At 31.6% G+C, this 27,202-nt stretch overlaps 1 protein-coding gene across 1 annotated transcript in view; it reads right to left on the reverse strand.

The window, feature by feature from the left end:
- Positions 1 to 16,507: 16,507 nt before the first annotated feature.
- LOC107441023 (Actin-related protein 8) overlaps positions 16,508 to 27,202 on the reverse strand; it is a 28,397-nt gene continuing 17,702 nt past the window's right edge. The window contains exons 9-13 of the mRNA XM_016054151.3: positions 25,366 to 25,440; positions 23,734 to 23,880; positions 22,593 to 22,794; positions 20,499 to 20,656; positions 16,508 to 16,715 (exon numbers count right to left, since the gene is read on the reverse strand). Coding sequence (XP_015909637.1) covers positions 16,572 to 16,715; positions 20,499 to 20,656; positions 22,593 to 22,794; positions 23,734 to 23,880; positions 25,366 to 25,440 — 726 coding nt within the window. The 3' untranslated portion in view covers positions 16,508 to 16,571. The remainder of the gene's footprint in view (positions 16,716 to 20,498; positions 20,657 to 22,592; positions 22,795 to 23,733; positions 23,881 to 25,365; positions 25,441 to 27,202) is intronic.

Here is a 27,202-nt window from a genome sequence, read left to right on the forward strand (position 1 = left end):
GGTCTGCTGTTCAACGTCGGTTATAAAATTATAATAAGTGTGATGGAGCCTTGATGGGTCTAGAGATAGAGCGCTCACCTTTCAATGAGGTAGCCCGGTTTCGGATTGCAACGATCGCTAGTCGATACTCGCTCCACACCCGACTCACTGTACTGACGTAAAATATCCTCAGTGGTAGAGGGATCATGGGTTAGAGTCTCCTTGCCGTCAGGCTAAACGTTGAAGGTCTTCATGGTTTTCCTCTCCAAGCAACGCAAATGAGGTAATTCCATCAAAAAGACCTCTACGAAAGCAAATTTCTCCCATTACTTGATCCGGGTATTGTACTTGATTCCTTGTCTTCTGAATTGGTTTCAAATTACAAGGCTACGGAGTTGAACATTGGTAGACGTAAATTTATAATTGGGTCGGCTGTTAAAAAAAGCGACGGTTATAAAATAAAATATTAAGCGTAAAAAGAAATTTAGGTGAAAATTAATTAAAGCTTTAAAATTATTTTCCTTCCTTAGAAAAAAAAAATGACAAATTTAAATAATGGGTCCAAGTTTTGAAAAACGGCAAAAAAAGTGATTTTTACTTATAAATATGTAGCTTAAGAGGAAATAATTTATAAATATGATGAAAAAATTCTTAATGAAAATAAATTAATCGAAGTTTTTAAATTATTTGTAACTCTTGCATGAAAAATTACTAATTTTAATTTTTAGTAGCTTTTACTACGATAATTAGCTTAACAGTTTAGTCACGAAACAAAATTCACTAGACATAAATAATAAGATATTTATGTGCCCGAAAACTGTCCAAAAGTTTATTTGAATCAAATTTCTGACCTTATAATTTTTCGATGGGATCAAAAAATTCCGATTATTGAGGGAAAAACTAATCTATTTTTACATAAACAATCGCTCTGTAAAGGCGTACTAGCATATAATAAAATTTTATAATACTATTTTTTAGTGATATCAAGCATTGTCCAATATGCTGGATACCAGCTGGGTATCAGAAAAGTATACAAAATACCTTAATTACAATTCTAATTTCAAAAAAATTAACTCTCAAAGAACACTTTTTTGTTGTTGTTGTCGTCGATCATTTAGGCAGAGGAGGTTTGATTGATATTGTTTTCCAGTGGCGCCATCTATGGCCAAAAATTCTGCCATTACGTCACACCCGTATATAGGGTGGATCCATTCATACTTCCATTCACTCTTCCATAGATCGTAATTTTGACCCGAACCAGAGTTCAATTAATCTCCACTTCAGTACGACCAAAGGTATAATTTGCTATGGGAACACGGAGGACTTTGTGGCCCAAAGGGTTGAGCGTGCACTAGTCACCATTTACTTTACAGGGAATTTATTGTGGTGAACAAATATAACACGAAATGCCATTAAAAATGTATGTTTATAAAGGTAAAGAAAATTAAAACAATAAATTTTCGTAAAATCTTACATAAAAGAAAGGATTGCTTGCTAGTGTAATAATTATTGATCAGATACTCAATATCAATGGTTCAAGAGGGTGACCTCAAATATGCTAATTAGTTTGTGCAGACGATATTAAAAGTTACACAAAAACATGTGTTCTCATTTTTCCGACGATTTCTGACCTTCAAAATAAAGGGAGTAGCCGCAATTTGAGAAATGCTGTTCCAATAGTTTTGCCAATAGAGCGGTCGAATGTTAGGATGTTAATTCCACTTTTTGCATATTTCGCTGTAACTCGGAAACTTCTGAAGCGATTTGAAAAATTTTGCACACAATTATAAAATTCTTTTATCCAAAGATAATTCCACTCAAAAAATAAATATTGAAAATTGTTTATTTTACAAATTTTTACATTATTTAAATAATGTAATTTCATATGGCGAAATACAAATTTCTAACGAAATGGGTCGAATAGTTCCTGAGAAATCTAATTTTAAATATACGACTTTTTTAAACCTGGTTTTGCTTTATCGATCGTATTGTTGACATTAATCAAAATTGGTACTAAATTTATCGATAAATGAAGTGAATATTTTCTTGTATTCAACTATCATGTTAATTTTAAAAATAGTAAAATGACTCTTTTACAAATTTGAGATAAAATTTTTTAAGCAAATATAAAATTGAAGGGACTTAATTTTCTTTTGTCTAATTTATATATGGGAGAAATGGAAAGTAAAAAAAAAAGTTATTTATAATGAGGGTGATCGAAATTGTTTTAAGCAGATGTTTTCATCTTTAGAAACGCCTTCATTTATGTTAATGTTTTACGCGTCTTTTCTTATTGATGCTATTTCAACCTTTGAAGATCTTTCTTGATACTATATTTTATTTTATTTTATAACCGTCGTTGAACAGTCGACTGAATTTTCAGTTTACGACCATCAATGTTCAACTTCGTATCCTTGTAATTTTGAACCCCATCCAATAGACAAGGTAACTCCTGGATCAAGTATTGGGAGAAATTTGCCTTCGTGGAGGATTTTTTTGATGGAACTAATCCGCGTTTGTCTTACGTAGAAGAGAAACGAACCACGAAAACCTCCCATGGTTAGCCTGACGGCAAGGGGATTCTAACCCATGATCCGTCTACCACTGAGGATATTTTACACCAGCACTGTGGTCAGTGCGAGTCGGGTGCGGAATTCGAATCAGCCGGCCATCTCTGGGATTTGCACCCCGGGTCACTTCATTGGGAAGCGAGTGCTCTGTCCCCTGAACCATTACGGCTCCTGCTTAAAATCATAGCGTCTAATACCTGTCCTTAGAACCATGGTGGCTCAAGGGATAGAGCGTTTGCCTTCCAATGAGGTGAACCGAGTTCGAATACCAGCGGTGGCTGGTCAATACGAACTCCGCACCCGGCTCACACCGAACACAGTGCTGGCGTAAAATATATTATCAGTGGTAGACGGATCATGGGTTAGAGTGCCCTTGCCGTCGGGCTAATCGTGGGATGTTTTAATGGTTTTTCTCTCCATGTAACGCAAATGCGGGTTAGTTCCATCAAAAAGTACTCCACCAAAGCAGATTTCTCCCAATACTTGATCATTGAGTCCCCTTGTCTTCTGGATTGGGTTCAAAATTACATTGGCTACGGAGTTGATCATCAGTAGTCGTAAGCCCAAAATTGGATTGACTGTTCAACGACGGTTATAAAAATAAATTGTATCATACTTGTCCTTATCCAAAGTGAACGGGACTGTTTCACGAGACAGAGCTTCTGCAGCGCGTTCCAAATTTCTTTAACTTTTGAGAAGTTCATCGTTTGACGGTTAAAGGACAGCTCGCGCGTACTTTTGTATCTCTATGAACCTCAAACGATTTTCGTTTTTCCTACTTTTGCAAGACACGTTTTGCAAGGACTGAAGAATCAACAGCATTGATTCCTTCGTCGCTCTGGAATAAATCACGTAAACCTTCAGAAAAACCTTAATTTTTTGACAATGACCTGGAAAATATCTTCTTGGCTGGCTGACACAGGAAACGGTCGAAAAAAATCTTCAATTGTAAACAAGACAACAACGCGTGACCATTTTCACACGTGGGACTGCTTCGGATAATTATCTTTTCATTCTTTTTTTCTCCCAATAATCATAGTTTTATTCTTCATTCCTTAATGAATTGTATCATTACAAGTATGATGTTATTAATCATTTTATTAATTAATTGCTCATAAGCCCATAATTTAATTCAATTAGTACTTGCGAACCTGTACTTGAAAATTATTTATATTATAATTTTTTTTCTGAATAGAAAAATATATTTTAATATTCGTTTTACATTTCAGGAACTAAGTAATGAATTCGCGGTTTTGGAAATTTAGCAATGAATTCACGGTTTTATAAATAGTTCGGCTTAATTATTCGTTATAATCCCGCAGAGGACTGATCGTTAAGACACGGTTCCCAGCAGATCACCAAAGTCAAGCATCCCTGGCTGCGGTCAGAGTGCGGGTGGGTGACAACTTGGATCAGTCTGCGTAGGGTCCGAGGTGATGCGGTATGGGTCCTCGTTAAACTGTTCTACCTTAAAGTGCTCGACTTCGCATGCAGGTCGTCGGGCTATCAAAGCAGGGGTGCCACCCCCTCGGCAGAGGATCAAAATTGTGATGGCATGTCTTCGGATCATCCTCAGGGAGGTTTCCCAGACCGTCGCCAATAGCCCATTATGCAGCTCTACTGCTGATGAACTAGAAGAAGTATTCGTAATAATGTACAACGTCCGTCGCACTATAACGTAGATTCCTAAAGTAGATATTGGCAGTGGTTAAGAATTTAACCTTGATGATGACCCAAAGACAATACTGACATATGCGCTTACAACTTAACCTAAATTTAGATCGAAGAGCCAATTGTGATAGAAATCAACCGGCTCCGCATCATGCTTCCCAGCATATAGCATTGTGTGGACTTATAGGAGAAATTTTGGTCCGATTGGACTCTCAGCTTTTACATGGGAAATCGATTATCTGCCAAAGCACTAGAAACCTATATCTACTGCAACGACTGTGCAAATCGATTATTAAATAAATTTGCCCTCTAAAGATTTCAGTATTACATTATTAGACTGATCTATTTATGTTTTTAAAATATTTCGTGACAAATTCGTGGCCACCCGATCCATGTGGTTGGTTTAGTTTTCGCCTACCACAACTTCTGCCGAAATTCGATTCGTTGAGTAAATACTGAGTGTTTGATTTTATTACAGTCGTTGAACAGCCGACCCAATCTTTTGGTTTTGCGACTATCAATGTTCAACTCCTTAGTCTTGTAATTTTAAACACAATCCAGAAGACAAGGGAACTCCTGAATCATGTATTGGTTGAAATTTGTCTTTGTGGTGGACTTTTTAATGGAACTAACCCGCATTTGCGTTACATAGGAAGGAAGACCGCGAGAACCTCCCACTGTTAGCGAGATGGTAAGGGGACTCTAACCTATGATCCATCTGCCACTGAGGATGTTTTACGTCAGCACTGTGATCAGTGCAAGCCGGATGCGGAATTCGTATTGACCAGCCAGCTTTAAAGCAAAATAGTTTAACGAGGACCCTCGGACCCTATGCAGGCTGCTCAAAGTAATCACCCACCCGCCTTACTGATCGCAGCCAGTGATACTTGAATTCAGTGTTCTACTGGGAACCGTGTTATTACGATCAGTTCACTGCGGGACCACAAAATCTTATAAGAAATTCTTTGTACTGAGTACACAAGCTTGCATATGTATGTGTAACAATATAAACAAGTAAATTATGACACCTCCCTGTCCGAGCGATTTCACCCGCCAAACGCTTTTCAAAACTTGGAGGTAGCGGGTTCGAATACCGCTGTTACGATGAATGTATCTTCGTGCTGTCCTTCTCTGTATTGTGCTATCTGTCTTTCCATTTGACAAATGCTTATTAGCCTAAATTGAGCACTGAAAATGCATGTAATTTCAATAAAGCAATAAACAAGTAAATTATCTTAAATCCTATTGAGCACTATGTTTAGAGAGAGATTTGGTCTGTTCTTTTTCTATAAATATTTAAAAAAAAAGCTGCTCCAATTCTCAATGTGTATATTTAAAATCCTCATAAAAAATGTTGGGGAAAAAAGATAGGATTGAAGTTAGCAAATTAATTCTTTGCTTATACCGAATTCCTGGAACCTTGCATTGTTTTAAAAGAAGCATTGTTTTAAAAGAAGTGTGGTAAAAGTAAGTAAAAAAATTTGTGTATATTTTATTGTTAGAAAAGATTTTCTAAATGAGGCGTCCAGATATTGTTCAACAGATATTACTGTAGAGTATAGCCAAAAGTAAAAATATCGTCATAAATACCTTTTGCTCTATAATGATCGGATTTTCACGAACAAGTGCCTGCCGATCTTAGTGGTTCAAAGCGTTAACCTCAAATATTCTAATTTATTAATACTAATTATTAAAATACAAATTCGGATGTTAAATGAACCTAGCTAAATTTTTGACTAATTTTTCTTCGCTTGACAAAAGAACTATTCATTTTGAATACCGTGCATCCCAGTATATAAGTCAACCCGCTATTTTTGATTACGAGATTGAAAATTTCTGATGTGTCGGGTATTTAAGTCGACCGCTGTAGAACCCCAAATCTAAAAATTTTAAAAATTTAAAAATTTTTTTTTTTTAAATCTAAGAATTTTTTTCAAATTAAAAATTTTTCTCTCTGGCTATGATACATTCTACCCTTAAATAAAAGTGCTATGACGCGCCCCCTGAAAAAATTCGTTTCGAAAGTTATTATAAAATCTTTTAAAAAGTGTGGAATTTCAAATTCTTTGTACTCGATTTTTTGTGGGACTCAGATGAAGTGGAATTCATGTTGCTGCACGAAGTCTCACTTCAAACTAAAAGAAATGGTTTGAAAATTAAGAAATTTGATATTCAAGTTCAAACTAATCAAACTCTGCTAGTAATATTTATTATAATATATAATACGAGTATGATAAATTTCGGTATGTATATTTTTTATTGATTAAACCTAGGAATACTGAGTAATTTTTACTTTTTAATCGAATCAATTTATTTAATGATGTCAGATAACGTTAGTGACCTAAGTTAACTTATTCCTACAGTTTTACTAATTAAGAAAACATATCAGTTTTAACTATAGATATTTATTTTTTTCCTCTGACATGTAATTTGTCATCAAATTATTCTATATGTTTACTTGATAAGAGCATAAATCGTTAATTGAATAACCAGCAGAGACCAACGTCCATTTTGGACAACATTAAGTGCACTTGAAAAACTAACATCTTAAGATTACTTTTCTTACTGTTATTATGACTTTACGAAGCAATTGTCTATGCAAAAATATTATTGGTTATAATTTATTCCTAAAATTGTACTAATTAGAAAAAATATTAGTTTTAATTATAGATATTTCTTCCCCTGGCACATAATTTGTCATAAAATTATTTCATATGTTTACTTGATAACAGCATAAATTGTTAATTGAATAACCAGCAGAGACCAACGTCGATTTTGCACAACGACTATTTTGGACAACATATTAAGTACAATTTTATCACTTGAAAAACTAACACTTTAAGATTACTTTTCTTACTGTCATTATGACTTTACGAAGCAATATATATTATTGGTTCGTAATAAACCATAACCAATAATATTTAGATGCAAAAATATTATTGGGTATAATTTATTCCTAAAATTTTACTAATTAGAAAAAATATTAGTTTCAATTATAGATATTTTTTTTCTCTTACATGTAATTTGTCATAAAATTATTTCATATGTTTACTTGATAACAGCATAAATTGTTAATTGAATAACCAGCAGAGACCAACGTCGATTTTGGACAACATATTAAGAACAATTTTATCACTTGATACTGATTGATACAAATTCTGCTCCCAGCTCGCACTAACCACAGTGCTGACGTAAAATATCCTCAGGATCATGGATTAGAATCCCCTTGCCATTCGGCTAACCGTAGGAGTTTTTCACGGTTTTTCTCTTCATGTAACTCGAATCAAAAGTTTAATTAAAAGCCCATCACGAAGGCTTGTTTGCTCTAATGCTTGATCTAAGAGTTTCTTTGTCTTCTGGGTTGAATTCAAAATCACAAGGATTAGGAGTTGAACATTAGTAGTTGTAAAGCTCAGAATTGGTTTAGTTGTTCAACGCCGGTTGTAAAGTAAAATAAAATTGTTTATGTCGCTTACTAACAACGTACACGATGTTCGCGTTACATTGTGTACAATGCTTGACGATTTTAGGCAAGATTATGAAACGTGAAAATTATTCCCTATATACTTCATCTAAGCTTTCTATACAATGATTAATGTTCTGTAGGCAAAGAATGATAGTATAATTTGACGGAAGTAAATTGCGGAGAAAGAAACAAAGCATTATTTTTTCCATCGCTTTCTTTTTTTCTGATTAAAAAAAGTATTACTGAGTTTCAAAAGAAAAGTATTTCTTCTGTTCCATAAATAAAATTTTCATGAAACGCAAATTGTACTTTATTGGCTTTTGGTAATTATTAGAAATACCCAATCAAAAATATCACTAGGAGTAGGTGTTTTGAGCAATGGCCCTTCAAATTACAAAAAAAAAAAAAAAACTTTAGTGTAGCAAATGCATATAGATCAATAGCCCTTTATCTTAAAAAAGCATTAGTGCTGAGAATACCGGGCAACGGGTGCACATCCCTACCTAGGTTTCATGGTAATTTATGCGTTGATACACGGTAATTACTAAAAGTTTATGCCTTTGTTATTTTAAAAATAAAATATTGATAATATATTAATGTGAAATATTAAATAAATATTAATTCTAATAATCAAATTAGTGAGGAATATTAAAAAAGTAGGCTACATTTTTGAAATTAAAAAAAAACGTGTTTTTTTTCCTTTTTCGAAAATTGCTACTTTTTTATGTGTTTATCCATTATGTGTTTATCCATTATGTGTTTATCCATTATGTGTATATCCATTATGTGTGTCATCCAGGGAAAATTCCGGAAACTTGTAAAATACCTATATTTAAGCAACACTAAGGGACAGTTTGATGAAAAATTTACATTGGAAAAATGTAACTAATTTGTTTTACGATATTCATTTATAGCCTTTTTTTGTTCCGTTTTTAAAAAAATACTTGTTCTTTTAAGAGGATTGCTAATTACGTTTTAATTTCAAAATCAACTAGGACTATTTTTGTAATCGGATTTGTATTGAGTCCTTACTAAACCAAGCCTTTGCAGTGAGAAAAGTGTTAGTAAAATCAGAACAATTAAAACAAAAAAGTGAAAATATCCTTTAAAACAGTTGACATACTTCGAATAAATTTAGAAAAAGAAAAACTAGATCAGCTCATTATTGCCACTGACGGAAAGTGAAGCAGAAATTAAAAATTTTTCTTCTATTTATTCTTAGTGGTGTGCGTCACAAATGTGTTGAATATTCAAATCTAGAGCATTTAACTTTTTTGATCTCGATTTCACTCCGCCGAATATTATCGTCGCGACATTGTTCTTTTTCTGCCATCGTCTGCGAGCTAGAAATCCCCTTTTCTTCTATTTCTCCTGTTCAGATTTCCATAAAGAGATGAAATTAGACCTGCTAATCTACAAACCCAATCCCCAATTTAGGTGAAAAAAATGCTTCTTTCTTTCCTTTAAATTTTGACACGTGTCGGACGGGGAAAGCCATCCAACTTTCGATGAACGCTTTCCCTGTAGGAATTTGGCTTTTACCTTCTCGCGAAAATTCTAAATAGATTTATTTCATTTCCTAAATTGATAAGTACATGGGGTATGGGGTATCTAGTAAAATATATTTTATCAGCAGATCTAAATCAAAGAGTAGATTTTGCTTCTATCAAAATTTTCTAAATTGAAAAATACTTCAGTTAATTTGACTAGCAAATCTTTTTTTTTTTTTTTTTTTTACATCAAAAGTTGTATTTAGTTTCCATCAAAATTTCCTAAATTGATAAATACAAACATCTGCAAAAAGTAAATTTCTTTAGTAGATCAAATTACCTTTTTTGTTTTAGAATTTTCTGAAATGACATCAAGGGACTCCAGTAAAGTATATATCACCAACAGATCTAAGAAGTTTTTACCATCAAAATGTAGACTTATTGCAATTTTAAGCGCTTTTTTGCAAGTTTTTTTTCACTTCTTTTGCTTTAAATAATGACTATTTATAGGAAATTTTTATATAATTTTATAATAATAATGAATATTTGTTGGGAATTCTATTTATATCTAACGATCTTTATTTTGTAAGCTCGTTCTTGAATTACAGTCGAAAATAAAAAAAATGAAAGAAGAGAGATAAGATGTTGCTAAATGTAAATCTTACCAAACGAAAATTCTTCAATTTTGTACAGATGATTGTACTGGGGAAAATATTTTTTGTTGCATGAATACAATTATTTGATTTTGCCTGATTCAGGTGTGAGGTTTTTAAGTCTTAAATCAGTTTTTCTCCTAAAGGCTACAGATTATTTTTAAATGGCATTTTTAGTCTACTTTTTTTTGTCAAAATGTACAATTATTATTTTATTCATGTTCTTATATGTTTGCCTCATTACTTTTCTCATGTTGCTTTGTTGACGCTAGACCTTCACACGTCCGTCCATTTCATGCTCGCGTGCGCTCAATCATACGAACATTTGACATTTGTGACATAACAGCACAATCAGTAGATTACCTTCTTATACCACCCTGGATCATCGCACCATATCAATTTTATTCCCCATTTATGTTGTACAGTAAATCTAATGTTGCATCCGTCATTTATTAACAAATATTCAATTCTCATCGTCATCAATATTTTGAGTATGTGCCTGTATATACTGACGGATCAAAATCGGCGGGGTACGTAGGCTGTGGTGTCATCATCGCTGACGATACTCATAGTTACAAGATCCCAGATATTTGTTCCGTCTTCACTGCTGAATCTGTTGCCATCCTTTTGGCATTGCGGCTGATTTCTTCACGCTCCGAACGAAAGTATTTGATATACTCGAATAGTAAGAGCGTTTTGAGCCAGTTAGAAAATTTTCGCAGCGATATTCATCCAATCTTATGCTTCATTAATCATTTATTAATCGCTCTTCACAAGAAGGGATTTGATATTTCATTTTGCTGGATACCAAGTCACGTCGGTATACCAGGGAATGAGTAGGCTGATTCTGCAGCACGATCTGCAACTACTGAATTAACAATATCTGTACCATTCTCAGACATTAAACTACATGTTCGACAGCTCATCTCGTCCCTTTGGCAACAGCATTGGGACCTTCAAACTCAAAATAAACTTCATAACATCAAACCATATATAGACCCCTTACCTGTATTACGTTTACGTAATGCAGATGTAAAGCTTNAGAATCGGCCACACTCGACTTACGCATATTCATCTGTTGTTTGGAGAATCTCCTCTCAAATGCTACTCTTGTAATGTTTTACTTACGGTTCATCACATTTTAACCATTTGTCCTTGTTTTAACCGACATCGTCTTACCCTTTTTAACAGCACTACTTTATGTATGAAGAATTTGTTAGGTGAAATTCATCATCCTAACATTTTCGCATTTCTGCGAGTTATTGGCATTTTAAATTGTATATAACTGTTTTATCTGATTTTATTCACTCTTATTTCTTATTCATGAACCGTTTTACTTTAAATGTGTATTTTATAGAATTACGCTATTTATCGATTTTGATGAACTTTTTCAAAATACGTGTCTTGAGATAAACAATTTTATTAATCTCATTCAATTTATGACAATGAAATAATTGTGTGTAATTTACCATTAGATCTGACTCAACAAATTGTTTGGCGCAGCATATCCTCCTTTGGATCTTGTGCCATAAAACCTCTACATTCAATCAATCAATCATGTTGCTTTGTTATATTATTGCTGTCCTGTAACCATGGATTTGAAAATGAGTGGTTCGTTCGTTTGAAAACATTAAAATCACACGCGAACCACCAAAACTTTAGTATGAGTGGTCTCCCAACCAATAATTGATTCGAAAGGGTATTATGATGTTGCGTGTTTTTATCGCAAAAGGGCATAAATCATCATAATTGTGACATTTACATTCTGTATATTTTAAATTTTTACTTAAATTCATGTTTTTATATGTTTGCCTCATTACTTTTTTCACGTTGCTTTATTGTTATATTATTGCTGCCCTGTAACCCATATTTTGAAAATAACAGTGGTTCGCTCATTTAAGAGCGTTAAAATCACACGCGGACCACCATAACTTGATAATTAGTAGTCCCCCAACCAACAATCGATTCGAAGGGGTATTATGATGTTGTGTGTTTTTATCGCAAAAGGGCATAAATCATCATAATTGTAACATTTACATTCTGTGTTTTTTAAATTTTTATTTAAATCAACTTCAGTAATTTTTCTTTAAAAAAAAACTCTTACATATAAAGTGACCAGTGAAAATGTGTACGGAGCATTGCTGCACCCTATTTTCATTATTCCTGTGTTGATATTCTTCTCTATTTGTATTATGCCTGTCTTTACATCCTTATTTAAATTTTCTAGCTCTTTTATTCATGCTCACTTATCCTTACTAATATGCATTCAGTCTTATATTTATGTTTTCCTGTCTGTATCTTATTTACCTTATCCCAATACTCATTTACATTATTCTTTAACCCTTTAATGCAGCTGGGACACCGGTGTCCTTTTTTGTCTCCTCCTGACGTTGTAATTGCAAGCAAAAATATATTTTGGTATTTTTTAATTACAAAAAACAGTAATAGTTACTAAAAAATTCTGTTACATTATCGGAAAAATTTTTGTACTAAAATATAAAATAAAAAAAATTGAGAATTTTTTTTCATTCATATTTAAAAAAATTTAGCCATAATTGATTTTGTAAATTAAAGAAATTTCAGAGATTAATAACTATTTCATTTCTATTAGATTTAAATAACTGCAAATTTGAGAAATAATTGTTTGGAATTGAGCCGTATTTAAAAGACTTTACCTTTAACGCAGAAAAAAAAAACTTCGCGTTTCATGCTATATTTAATAACCATAAATTATTAAAATGCTAAATAGAATATTTTTCATTTATTTTGACCTAAATCAATACAAAATAAGGAGAAAATATGAAAAATATGTTTAATAAAAATTCTGCTCCAAAGGGTCAATTGGAAAGTTATTGGTTTTGATTTTAAGACAAATACTTATCAATGTTGTAGCAATTTTTCAAGTTTACACAACAATACTAGCAATTTTTAGAAACTTTTTACGAGGCATCTTCTTGAGCACAATTTTTTTTTTGGGGGGGGGGNCATGAAACAAAATTTTAGTTTAGACTTCAAAAATTAAACAATTTATTATAAAAAGTAAAATTTGAAACACGGAAGCGATTATCTTGCATTGCATCACACTTTTTTGATTCATCAAAATTTCTTTTCCCTTGAGCGTGTTGAATGAGAATCTAGATCTTTGAATAATCCACACCTTGAAGAAAGTAATCGGGGTCAATGTTGCTAATTGACTGGATGTGTTTTCGTGAAAAATATTTATGATTATATTCGCTTATGTGGCGTGAATTTTATATTTTAACCTTTTTTTTTTATTATTTCGCACAAGGGTTACGATCTGTGAAATATGCTAAAAACGATTAAAAATGTAACGTTATGATTCAGCCAAATTTTATTTTATAACCGGCGTTTAACAGCCTGCACATTTTTAGGTTTATGACTATCAATGTTCTACTCCGTAGCTTTGTATTTTGAACCTTATCCAGAAGACCTCCTGGATCATACATTGAAAACAACGGCCTTTTTGAAGGAAGTTACCTATATTCCGGGGAACCATTTACCATTTTGGGAAATACCACAAAACCCTCTCATGGTTAGCCCAAACCAATGATCTGTCTACCATTGATTATATTTTACGTCAGCACAGTGGTCGGTTTCAGCCACGAACAACATTCGTGAATTGAATTCGTATGGATTTACATTTGCTAAAATTTGAACCCGGTATACCTCACACCAATGTTTTTTTAAGGTTCAGTGCCCCTGCCCGGTATACCCTACATTGTTCTGTTTTTAAAGTTAAGTACCACTGCCCAGTATGCATCTAACCGGTACTCCGAATATTGATGTTTCTCCTAATTTATCCTCAGCACATATTAAAGTATCGAATAAATATAATAATATCAACGAATAAATTAATATCAAATCAAATATAACAAATATTTGGGACAATGACCAGAGCGACTATGTGATTGTTGACATTCAGCGGTAAAAGTCGACATTCTCTTGATTTCGGTCATTCACGGTAACATATATTCGCCATTTTGGTAAACACGCGTACATTATTTTGTAGTTCTAACGGGATTCAAAGAGCAGAATTATTCATTTTTCCTAATATTATGCAAACCATATTTAGATTTTAACGAGGTTTCATCCGCATTTTTTAAAACTAATAATAGCATTTTTAGGGTTTAAAAAGATTCAAAACATCTTTTTTTTTTCTGAAAATTTCAAAACTTTATTTTGAAACTTTAGCCCGATTTGTTTTTACAAAATAAAGTAAACAATCATATTTCTTAGACCGTTTATAGTAAGATAATCATTAAAAAAAAAAATTCTATTTATAACTTTTTACCGTGAAAAACGATTGTCGTTCAGAAAATTTTCACCGTCCTTAACACCTTCATAAATGCAAAATTTATTGTTTTAAAAAAAAAATGGAAATTTTGCACGTTTTGTTGTTTTATATCAATCTATATATATATATTAGGCCGCCTACTCAAATGTATTGAAGTGAATTATGATTTTTTGAAGCTAATAATTATTACATTAGTATATAAATTTGACGGTTTTTTGATAAAAAAAGAAAAACTAAGGGCAGAAAAACAAAATTTTGCCAGATATGAAATCTTAAAACTGAAAAAAAAAATTTTCTTTTTTTCAAACTATTTTGAGTTTCTTTTTTTAACATAAAAAAAATTGAATTATTAAATCCATTTATATCTTATTGTCATTTTTCGTTTGACAAGAAACAGGGTTGTCTAATTTATTTAAAATAAAATCTTGGGTAATAAATAGGAACGTAAAATGGATGTAATTGGATGATTTCAGGATATGTATAGATTATTTTATTACGAAAATTGGAGGTATTTCGAGTGGTAATCAACATCTTCTGGCATTGATGTTTCCACTTTCCTCGGTAGTGATTTATTACATTTCAATAGCATATTTGTGTTTTCCTCTCTGAAAGGATGACTGAAAAAGGATTTTACTTCCTCTATGCTCACGCACAGAGAATAATTATGTATCAAGAATTTCTTCATTTATTCAGTAACTAACAAATATTTTTGAATAATTTTTAATTCATTTGATATTTAGAAATACATTATATTGACTTTGTTACCAAATCTTAAGCTTGCAAGTATTTTTAAAACTTTAAGCAAAGCACTTAAAATTTTGTAACTAAGAACACATTTTTAACACGTTGACTGCCGTGTCACCCATATTCGGGTGACAGCAAAGTTTCTGATCGGGCCGTGTCACCCGTATTGGGGTGACGCTTATTTGACTACTTGCGAAGGATATCAGTATGTATCTGAAAAGATATTTCACAGGAAATAACTAAACTATTGAATTGTTATAAAAGTAATAAAAAAATGATTTATAAAGAAAATTATTGTATGTCTCGTAAAAGCGTTCTTGTTCACTGCTATTTGACTCACTAAGAAATAAGTTTTCTATTTTTCTTTTCGAAATTTCAACGAATTAGGGTAAAGATTTTAAGTTTTACTCCTCTTTTCTCGGCAAAGATTCAACCTGATCAAGCAAAGTGGCGAGATTAGAAACAGATGCGATGGACACAGATTAACAGACATGATACCATGGAAACAAACGGAGCGGGGAATTATTCTTGTGACCATCCGAGACTGACATTATTAAAATATCGGAGGGAGTACTTAGCAGAATACGCTTCGTACTGTGGTACTCGTGGCCTGAAGGAGATTTCACTGTAAACGCGTTTTGCAGTCAACGTGTTAATGAATAAAATGTAACAAAAAGTATTCTAATATATGAAATAGTTATTGAATAAAGACTGAAATTCCATACTCATAATTCTCTGTTGGTTAACACAAAGGAAAATTCTTTATCTGTATGAACAGGATACTTTTTTTTACAAGGATTTAAAAAAATTTATATTAAAGTCTTTTATAAGAAAACACTATGTATATAATTCATATTGGTTTAAGAAATTAATTTAGTTCAAATTTTTTATTACATACTTGCCTTGGTAGAGTGAAAGTATAATTTTATAGCCTTTCAACCCAAATAGGATATATTATAAGTCAAATAGGTTAAACTTTATTCCCTAATGAATAAACAGATCCCCATTTTGCATGGGATTTTATATTTTCAGGGTTCTTTAGGCATTAGGGAATAAAAATATAACTAAATGAACTTGGCGACACTCTCATATTCAAAGTGACAGACTCCTGTTTGAGAGCATGCCAGTCAATCTCATTTTAATTTACGTATATTTTCTGAATTTTTAGGCAAGTACAACTATCTTTTTGCCATATTTTGTGTAAAATAGTTATGTTTGTACTTATTTAGTAATAATTGTACCTGTTTAGTATCAAAAGTAGACATTTTGTTTTGTGGGATATATTGTCCCAATCATACTTACCATTGAGACAATAAATCCCGTTAGTGATAAAAAATATCATGAAACAAAATTTTAGTTTCTGTTTTGATTATTTTATAACTGTAACTTCTGGTTCCTATAACTTCTGGTAATATTTTCATTATTCATTCTGATATTTTTGCAATGTTCAAGACGATTGGGACATATTGTCCCAGGAGATTTCCAGGAAAAGTGGAACACTTTAAACACATAGTATACTTATTTTGATATGTCAGTATTAATATAAACTGCTTTTCATACTTGAATTTTGATGCTGCAAAAGTCTGGTCAAAATTGCTAAAGAAGCAACATTACTCTAATTTTGCATAAAAAAAAATTTATTAAAATTCTGTACAGTTTATACACAAAAAATTCCTATAGAATTCACCATATGAATGGAGCCTTTTCTCTCAATATTTTTACATTATACTTCATCCACTCTTTCTTTTTAATCCAGAGTTCTTGTGCAGTATCTAAACAACTCATCAATGCTGCTCCTTTCCATACAGTAACTCGAGGGTCCATGTCCTGTTTCAAAGTAAAAGTATTTACAGTAGGACCTCTATTTAACGAAGTCGCTAAATCTTGATAAAAAGTTCGCTATATGAAAAATTCGTTAAATAGAAAAGCACCATTTGAAATACTTAAACAACGCAAAATAAGTTTTAAATTCAGAAACACTAGACATAATTGAAATAGTAATTGTGAATTATTATCTACGAATAATTTCATAAATCTTAACCATAAAATAGAACAAAACATTATCCAGTGTTACACTACCATGCTACATACATTTTCAACTAATGAAAGCTAAATTTCCTGTATGAAATGCAAACAAAAAGGAAAAGGGATTTTCCTGCTTACTCTAAAAGTTAAGTGTCTGCGAAAATCGATTTAAGGTCGATTCGCCCATAAAATGCGTTAACAAGTTTGAAATATTTTGAGAAATAGAGGAAGTAGATCTCAAAGAAAAGTTCGTTAAAAATTCACTTCTCGATTTGGAAATTATTTTACAAAGAAATATCCAAAATGTTTTTGGTTCCTCAAAAAAAATCGCAAAATGGAAGTTCGTTAAATAGAAGTCCGACTGTATTCACATATTTTCATTGCACAGGTTGCATTTAAATAACAAAATTTAATATTCTAAAAATTTTAGTACAGTTGGACTTCTATTTAAACAACTTCCCATTTTGCAATTTTTTTTCGAGGAACCAAAAACATTTTGGAAATTTCTTCGTAAAATAACTTCCAAATCGAGAAGTGAATTTTCTATTTAACGAACTTTTCTTTGCGATCCACTTTCCCAAAATACTTCAGAGAATTTCATGGAGGAAATGACCTTGAATTGATTTCAGTAGTCACTTAACTTATAGAGAAAGCAGTAAAATCCCTTTCCCTTTTTGTTTGCATTTCAAACGAAAAATTCAGATAAAATTAACAGATTTTTATCAATAGCAATTAAACTTAAAAACGCATGTGGTAATTTATGCTTACCAATACTTTTATAATAAATGCAGCTATAATTTAATACATAAATTTAGCTTTCTTTTTAGTTGAAAATATATGTAGCATGCTAGTGTAACACTGGATAATGATTTCTTTTATAATTAGTAGATACAAGTTCACAAGATAAAGGTGTATCAATTGCCATTTCAATTATGTCTAGTGTATATGAATTTAAAACCTGCTTTATGTTGCTTAAGTACTTCGAAGGTGATTTTTTGTTTAAAATTTTTTCCATATAACGAACTTTTAATCCGGATTTAGCAACTTCGTTAAATAGCCTAGGGGTAAACATTCAGATAGTCGTGAGACACAAATTAATAGGATGTTTCATTAAATTTTAAAACCGTCGTTGAACAGTTGACCTAATTTTTGGGTTTCTGACTACTAGTATTCAAATCCATAGCTGTAATTTTCAACCCAATCCAGAAGACAAGGGAACTCTTGGATCAAGTATTGGGAGAAATTTGCCTTCCTGCATTTGTGTTACATGGAGAGGAAAACCTCCCACAGTCAGTCTGATGGCAAGGAGACTTTAACCCATGATCCATCAACTACTGATGATATTTTATGCAAATGGAGAGAGAATGCTCTATCCTCTGAGCCACCATGACTCCCTCCCAGGACTAAGGAGACTTACTATCTGTGTTTGGTGAGTAGTATAGGAATTTACTTCTAGATGTCCTTCCCAGCTGGCAATGAGGATAATTGATTTTTTTTAATTCACAGCAAAGATGTTCAATGAAATTTAGAGCTCTGAGAAGGCCAGTACAGTTTTTGAACACCCATTTTGTGAAACCTTGTCAATGTGTGAATGGAGCAGTTATCCAGCTGTAAGAGAAATAAGCCTTCCCCTAAAAAATATTGCCATAGAGTTGGGAGAACAGCATTGTCCAGAATTTCCAAAGTATATCTTTTGAGCAGTGATGGCTTAGAAGATAGAGCGTTTGGCTTCCAATGAGGTGAACAGGGTTCATATCCCAGTGATGGCTGATTGATACGAATTCCACATCCGGCTTGCATTGACAACAATGCTGACGGAAAATATCCTCAGTGGTAGACGTATAATGTGTTAGTCCCCTTGCCATCAGGCTAATTGTGGGAGGTTCTCTTGGTCTTCCTTTCCATGTAGCACAAATGCGGGTTAGTTCCATCAAAAAGTCCTCCCAAAGGCAAATTTCTCCCAATACTTAATCCAGGAGTTTTCTTGTCTCCTGGATTGGGTTCAAAATGACAAGCCTATGGAGTTGAACATTAGGCTGTTCTACAGCATTCATAAAATGACCATGTTTTGTTGGTAAACATCAACAAGTGTTTGTTAAGGAGTAAAGAACACGCTAGTCGAAAATGAATTTAAAAGTTGTTTAAATTTTGCTTGAGTGTTTTTAGGGTGAAAAAGAAAACACAGTTGAAGAACACAGTTTGGGTTGACTGTTGAATCTAAGCAGACGAGGCAAAAAACATCCAACAACCTGTGATGCAATACCTATAATGTAGAGACAACAGATGCTGTTCAAAATCGAAATTGGGAATAAATGTACAACCTTAATTCGCAAAAGACTTGAGTAAGCGCAAATAAAAAAAGTTATGAGCTGGCTCTAGTGGGATTTTCTAGAGCCCTGAACCAGCCTTGGGAATTTCTCTCACATCCTTCAAGAAATCTATATTCAAGCTCTACAGCACATGCGCAATGGCATAACTCGGATGGTCAAAGACAAGCTAAAGAGATGAATCGTGGCTGCCTAGCTTGCATCAAAAAGAGCTTCCTCAGCTCAACAGGAATAACTTGAGGAAGATCATTGGTCTTCTCACAGGACAGAGACACCTCTACATTATGGGTATTGAATCTGATTCTCTTTGTGGAAGTCGTCATCTTGAGGAGGAGACTTCACGACATATACTGTGTGATTGTGAGGTCTATTCTGCTCAAATATTCGAGCATTATGGGCAACACTGCATTAAGATCTGGTAATTACAAGATATTCCTATCAGGTATTTGCTGAGCTTTGTTTTAGCTAGAAGACTTTTTTTGCTAATCACGATTTAGAGTTTATGAGCAATAGACCTTTGGTCGATGTACCGTACTCTTTGGAACTGCCCAACCAACCCCAAAATCTGTTTCGATTTTGTGATGCACTCATAGAAGATGTGACATTAGTATTTTGATTGACTCCACACAAAAAAAAAGGAATCATTCACTTCATTGATGATGTCAAAAGTGCATGCCACTAACTGATGTTACTTTGAAGGTGAATAAAGGTATTTGGTTTTAGCTATTAAATGAGTTCAATTTATTAATTCTATTTGAACAGTAATTTTTATATAGATGTCAACTCTACTATATACTACAGGTTTAATGAAAATTCCCTAAAATTGAGTAAGTTTTCTAAAACAAATCCCTACTGAAATAGAATCTTTTCACAGATTATAAGCTTGCTTGAATCTATTTAAATAAGTAACACATAATGATGAAAGCTCATTTATAAAAATAAATGTAAAACTTTGTTCTAAAATGTTCATGTTTATATTTATACAGAACTCCCTTTTTCAATTAAACTGAAAAATCTTTAATATTGAGTAAATATAAAGCATTTTTACTAATTAATGACCATAAATTCCCTATGTGTAAAATATTTAGTACATCATGCAATTTTTAAATAATTTACTAAAATCTACGGGATTTTTTCCTATCTTTGTTGGCAGCTATGATAGATGTCTGTTTGTAGATTTACAGAACCAGTGGTGGTTTGCACCACTAAAAAAGGTTTGGAACTATTGATTTTGACTATCAAAATTTTTTTAACTTACTTTAGGCCTGGTGATTATGTCATAGGGATCTGCCCTGTACATTCTCGGAACTAGAGTCCTGAATTTGTTGTGAAACCATGAATGAATTCCTTGGAACATCATGCCTCCACCAACAAATAAGATACAGCTATACATTTTTCTCTTCACTTCTTCAGAATCTAAACAAGGATAAAGAAAATTGTTTCAAGTTTAAGGGAAGATAAAAATTGACAACATCGGGTTTAGCTGTTAAAAGCTTGATAGATAATCTTGATTAATAAATATTATAATAAATCAATATGTCTTTACATCGAACTTATTCACATGGCGTCTAATGGTAAACATAATAAAATGTTGGGGTTTTGGCAATCTTTAATGAAATTTGTTAAAAACTTTTTAAACCACATCCTACATTATAATCATATGGTAAAACGCAAGTAAAAAGAGCTGTAATTTTCCCAAATCATCATAATATGTTAAAAACTTTTTTTTTCTTTTTTAGGAAAAAAAAAAGTTTGGGAGTGGAAAATAGATGAAGTTCAGGGGACATTTTAGGAGGAAAAGTGCAATTATGAGTCATAAAGCAAAAAGATACTGCTTGTATAAGGTTGACAATGCATATTGAACCTATAAATATATTGTCGCAGAACGTTTCAAAGTTCTTGCGGGAAGATTTTTCTATCAAAAAGTAAAAAAAATTACATTTCTTCTCAACAGAATGCAATATTTGAATCATACCTTTAGATAATAATTACTTTTGGCCGATAGTATCATATATCGATTGTATTTTGTCAGCTATTGATTTTCACGTGGATTTAAAATATCCCAATATATTTCAAACAATATGGAAAATTCGAATTGTGCATTTGATTTTAATTACTTTCTAATAATATTGCTATTGATTTCTTGTTTTATAAATCCAATATTTTTTATTACAACAATCTAATCCCCAAACGAAACGCACACATTCGAGAAGTCCGATTTGTGCGAATTCGTTGGCGATCGTTTCTCAGCAATTACTCAATCAAGCGAAGAAGAAAATAATTTTTGTGCTTCTCCCCTCTCCAACAAAATGTGAGAATATCACCGATAATATTAGAATAAAAAATCATTACATGTTCATTCAAAAAAATAGTATATATATATATATATATATATATAATATTTCATGAACACTGTGCTTTTGTTATTTTAAATTGGTAAGTTATTATTAAAAGTATCTTGCAAAAAGATTATAGTCCTGTCGCAGATAGCTTGAAAAATTTGGTAAAGCGATAGCTTTCAAAGCTATCGCTTTACTAACTAGCAGAGGGGAAAAAAATACAATCAGAGTCGCTACTCAAAAATCTGGACAAAAAAGTTCCTACCTATACCCTTTACATATTATTCAAAATATTTTAAGAGGAAACACACTATCACTGAGCTTTTGTGTGCTGTTCTAACTATACTAAATTTAATTAGTGGAGGAACTTAGAGAAAAAAGGTACCACTGAACATATTTTAAACAAATAAAGTTATAGTAAATTAAATAGTTTAGTATGGCTGAAATATCCTGAAATCTCTCATAGACACTTCAAGTGGCCACCATTTTTTGAAAGACGAAAATAAGAACAAAATTCCCTGTTATTTTAGGCGATTTTTAAATTTTCCAGATTTTCCCTGTGGAGTGGCAACCCTAAATACATACTCACCAACTATGGGCAAAATCACAGTAGCAAATTACAATCTTCCAACCTACCATCATTTTCTAGCTGCCGATTGCAGTTTGCTTTTTTAATAGTGATCAGAGCATTTATTGTGGCCAAGAAGTACTTAGCGTTGATTTTATAAATAAACACATTTTTCCACAAGCGTGATTTTTTTATGTTTGTACATTAACACGTCATTTTAAACCATACATTCCTAAACGAAAAACATGTTTCTGCATAATCAACCACCCCTCCAAGTTTATCCCATGATCTCGTAGGATCACCCTGTACATATTTTGTACTCAAATCAAAGCAGTCATACTTCTCACAGTTAAATGCTTCCGTTTCTTTTTAAATTTAAAATTATCATAACAATAACAGATCATAAAATTTTTTTAAAAAAAAGTATGTTCATATAAAAGCATACCACAACGTTCAATGCTTTGAAGGATAGCTTGATCAACTCCAAATAATTGATCACAGCTGATATCTTCCATTTCTTTAGCATTTGGATTAGTGGGTGGATCAGCTGAATCCATGTCTTCTTCCAATAGACTAGCATTCAAATGAGATTCATCCAGAGCAGATTGGTCAGGATGACCATCAGCTACGTCCTTCACACCACGTCTCTGAAACAACGAAATTACGTCAATTTTAAAATGAAACAGCAATATATACTTGTCAATGAAAGCATTTGTATTAAAGGAAGTCAATTTGTTTTGAGTACTCATAATGAAGCACCCACCAAGCATGAATAATAACAAAAACATTGTTTTATCTTCCACCATGCCTGGGTAGGGGGTCTTAAGTGAATGAGCACCATGTTTGAGGTTTTAAAAAAATTTAAAGAAGAGAAAAAAAGTTGCAATTTTGTAAAACAATCTAAATCTTTAACAGTATTTAAAGAATATTTACTTTAAGTGGCTCCCTATTATTGCAACTTCAAGCTAAATATCAAGCTTCCTACGGCCTTTGTTATTGGTGAATGTTGAAAGCAAAAACATGGCTTTGTTTAAAAAGAGCTAATTATGATTACAAGAGATTCTCTTCTCTTACTACAAGGGAGGTGGAACATAAATACTATTGTTTTTTTTAATCTTCTTGCTTACCTTTGTTTAGGTGACTGACAACACATAAACAAAAAGAAAAAAACTCTAAAATCAAATAAATTCCATTTCAAATTTGCAGATTCCGGGTGCCTTTATCTTAACTTGTCTCTTCATAGACTAAATGATTTCATCCCTACAGTTAAGTTAATGTGAAGCAACATTGCTTAAAAAATATAACTACGATAATGGGAGGTTCTTTTGGCCAAAGTGTAACCATTACTACAAGAGAGGTGGAATATTTTTATTTCCAAGCGTAGCATGCCTTTTTTTTTTTTTGCGCATGGCAGCTTATATACAAAGTTTGAATTTTGGTTGAATTTCAAAATAGAAAGTGTACTCTTTGGCTAATACACAGATCGACTTACATTCGGAAATGTACAGAAATTTTAGAAAAATGTATAGATATTTTATGAATATGGAGAGAATCAAATACTATTATCTAATGGGAAGAATACATACTTGAGTTTGAATAAGATACTGTTCATCATAAGGATCGTCTGGCAATCCTTCATTTCGAGTGTGAGTTTGAACCTTTTTAGGACCTGTGATGCCAAACAACTCTGGGTGAAATAAAGCTAGTGGAGCAATCAAACATTCATCGCCTACCTTAGGGGGGAAAACAATAAAGATGAAAATGCATAAAACTCAAAATTTTTTGAATTGTTAAAATCATAAAATTTTTTAACCTCAGCAAATCTCTCATTACTTTTTATATAGACAAGAAATATACACAATAATGTCAATACAGATTATGCTCAATATAACGACCCTCATGGTTCGCCGAAAGTGAACGTTAAAATGAGGGGTCATCATATCGTTAGGGCATAAAAAATACCATAAATGTTAATTCGCAGCAAAAATATACTTGATAAATTTTATCAAAATGATGCTTTAGTTTTATAAAAATTTGGTAAATAACTAAAAATTGGTAATAACTAGATTTTTTTTGGATATTGCATGTACTTCAAAATACTCATTAATATGATACTTTAAGTAAAAATGTGTTAAAAATAATATGCTGGTCCTGGTCTGCCTGGATGTATTGATAAATAACATGCATCAAGATAGCTGCCGACATGTTTAAACTCTAAAATAAACCACACAAGAGGACTAACAAGAGGACCCTTGAAGAGTGAATACAAATATCAAACAAGAAAAGTATGATCATAGTACCAACATGGATCAGAAAAAAATTCGGTAAATTTTACGTAATAATATAAATTTGATAATAACTGTTGCATTATATATCAAATATTGTACACACAGAGAATTTTATAGATTCTTTAAGTCATTCAAATACAATACACTAATAAACTAAAATTTGTCTGCAACATTTTCCATTTCTGATTACTCACAATTTTGAATAGTAATAGACATTTAATTCATTAAAGAAGGAAGTTCAGAATAAAAAAAAAAGCTAAAAAATTTTTAACCGAAAAAAAAAGAGAAAAAGCTTTAAATTTATTACTATTCCTGATGACTTATTTAAACATGTAATAAAATGTGTGAAATTTTTTTTGAACAGGTTTTCTTTTAGATAAAATTTACTCAATTTTCAAAAATCCAGGCGAATTTTTATTAAATCAGTATACCAGGGAAAACTGACAAACTCCAGTAGTCTATTTTATGGATAAGTTATGTGAAAATGAAAAAAGAATGTTTCATGGATTAAATTATACTTTTATAAAGGTATCACTCATGAAATAGAAATTTAAAAATCTTGATTTATAGAAAGGCAAATTTTTTCCCTTTATTTTAAATTAACATGACATGTTTTGTTTCTTGTGTTTACTTTTGAGAAAAGTAAACAAAAGAGACAAAACTTGTTCGACAGGAGGAAAAGAATGTTTCATGAATTAATTATGTAAAAATAAAAAATTTAAATGTTTCATGGATATCACTAATGAAATAGAAATTTAAATATTACAAATTACAAGGAGATAAAAAAAAATTTATTTCATTATTTGGAATGAGTTTTACAAGTTTTGTTTCTTCACTTAACTTTTGAGAAAAATGGAGATTGGAAAAAGAGACTGTTCCATACAAATTCAAACATTTACAACTTGAAATTCATATAGAAAAACAATTTACCTTTATACCATAGCGTAAAACTGGTACACTTGGACGTTTAATGGTAAAGTACTTGTCTTGAACTCCATAGATGTCCTAATTTCAAATACACATTATTAAAATATGTAAAAATATAAATATTTAAAATCCACTCAAAATAGATATTATAATCTGGATATATCATCAAATGTAATTTAAAAAATCATAACAATAAGAGTGCATGTTTAAGAGTGCATGTACACGACAAATTACAAAATTCGAGCAAAATCAAATGAATAGTTCCTGAGAAATTGAATTTCAAAGAAGTCAGATAATAAAAATTCGATTTCTCAGGAACTATTCAACCGATTTTGCTTTAATTTTGTATTCTGCCAAAGTATACTCCTTAAAATGATGCAAAAATTGTATGGCTTACAATTCAAAAATTTTCAACCATTATGAAATAAAATAATAAATATTTACTAAAAGTAACTTTTTGCATGGAATTATCTTCGGATAAATGAATTTTATAATTATGTGCAAGATTTTTTCAATTCTCTTAAAAAGTTCTACAATTATAGCAAAATACACAAATAGTAAAATTAACATTATGGGGTCCAAGCTTTGGAGCGCTCTCCTAACCAAATTATTGGGACCATATTTCCCAGATTGCGGGTCCTCCCTATATTTTGAGGGACACAAATCTGAATCTGTCAGAAAAAAAAATTCATGGATATTCAGAGAAAGTACGCTTTGTGACAGATTTCGTAACATCGAATGTTGTCTGTGCTTATTACATAGCATATTTGAGGTCACCCTTTTGAGCCATTAAGACAGAGTCCTAGAAAGTGAAACTCCGATCATTAGATCGAAAGTTATTCGGGGATGACCTTTTTTTTGTGAACTATAATGTTCACAAAATAAAGTGGGTTCCTGATAATAATAATCAGAAACCCACATAACAAATAAAAAACAGTACAATTTGTTTACTCATTTCATAAGTTTTTTAAAAAAATGCACAAATTATAGAAGTATAAACTGTAAAATAATGTTAACATTAATATTCTAAAATGTGAAGGTAATTATGATTGTGAAAAGATTTGAAGGAAATTTTCTTTGATCAAAATGTTTCCAAAGTAAATAAAAATCTAAAACTATATTTAAAAACAGTGGTTATTTACGTACAGTAGCTAAGATAACAATGATAAAAGTAACAAACCTGCTATATATACACATTTTCTTATTTAAAAAAAAAATGTGTGCAGGTCTTTTACTTTCTACTTTCCAAATATTTACAGTTTACACACATTTTTCACATTGAGAATATACATTTTATAAACGTATACATATTTTGTTATATTTAAATTAGTATTGTTCTTATGTAACTGGATGTATATAAAGAATCACTAAGTTATTCATTAAAATTAATAATTATTGATAAATAAAGATTTCTACTTAACAGTTGTTCTATTGGCCTTTTTTATCTTGTGCTGATAACTTTTAAATGTACTGATAATTTTTGATTATGCTAATAATTCTTGATGGTACCATTGTAAGTATAAACTGGCTTAATAAAAAAGGAAAACTTAAAATTAATTACTTCAACCATCTAATTTTTGACTTATAGGTTGATCAAGATTAAGTATAAACTCAAATCAAAACAATAATAAACAAAAAAGTTTTAAACAACGTTTCAGCATCAATTTATTTCTTAAACTTATCAATATCGCGAATTTTACAAAGAAAAAAATAACATAAAATAGAGAAAATTAGGATGATGTATATCTTAACAATTCATTTTGCACAATAATTGCGACACACAAAAAGATATTAGCTGCACAGTAAATAACTCGAAAAACACAGATAAAAGTTAAACGAT

The sequence above is a fragment of the Parasteatoda tepidariorum genome, chromosome 7, assembly GCF_043381705.1.
Source record: "Parasteatoda tepidariorum isolate YZ-2023 chromosome 7, CAS_Ptep_4.0, whole genome shotgun sequence".
Taxonomy (NCBI): Eukaryota; Metazoa; Arthropoda; class Arachnida; order Araneae; family Theridiidae; genus Parasteatoda; species Parasteatoda tepidariorum.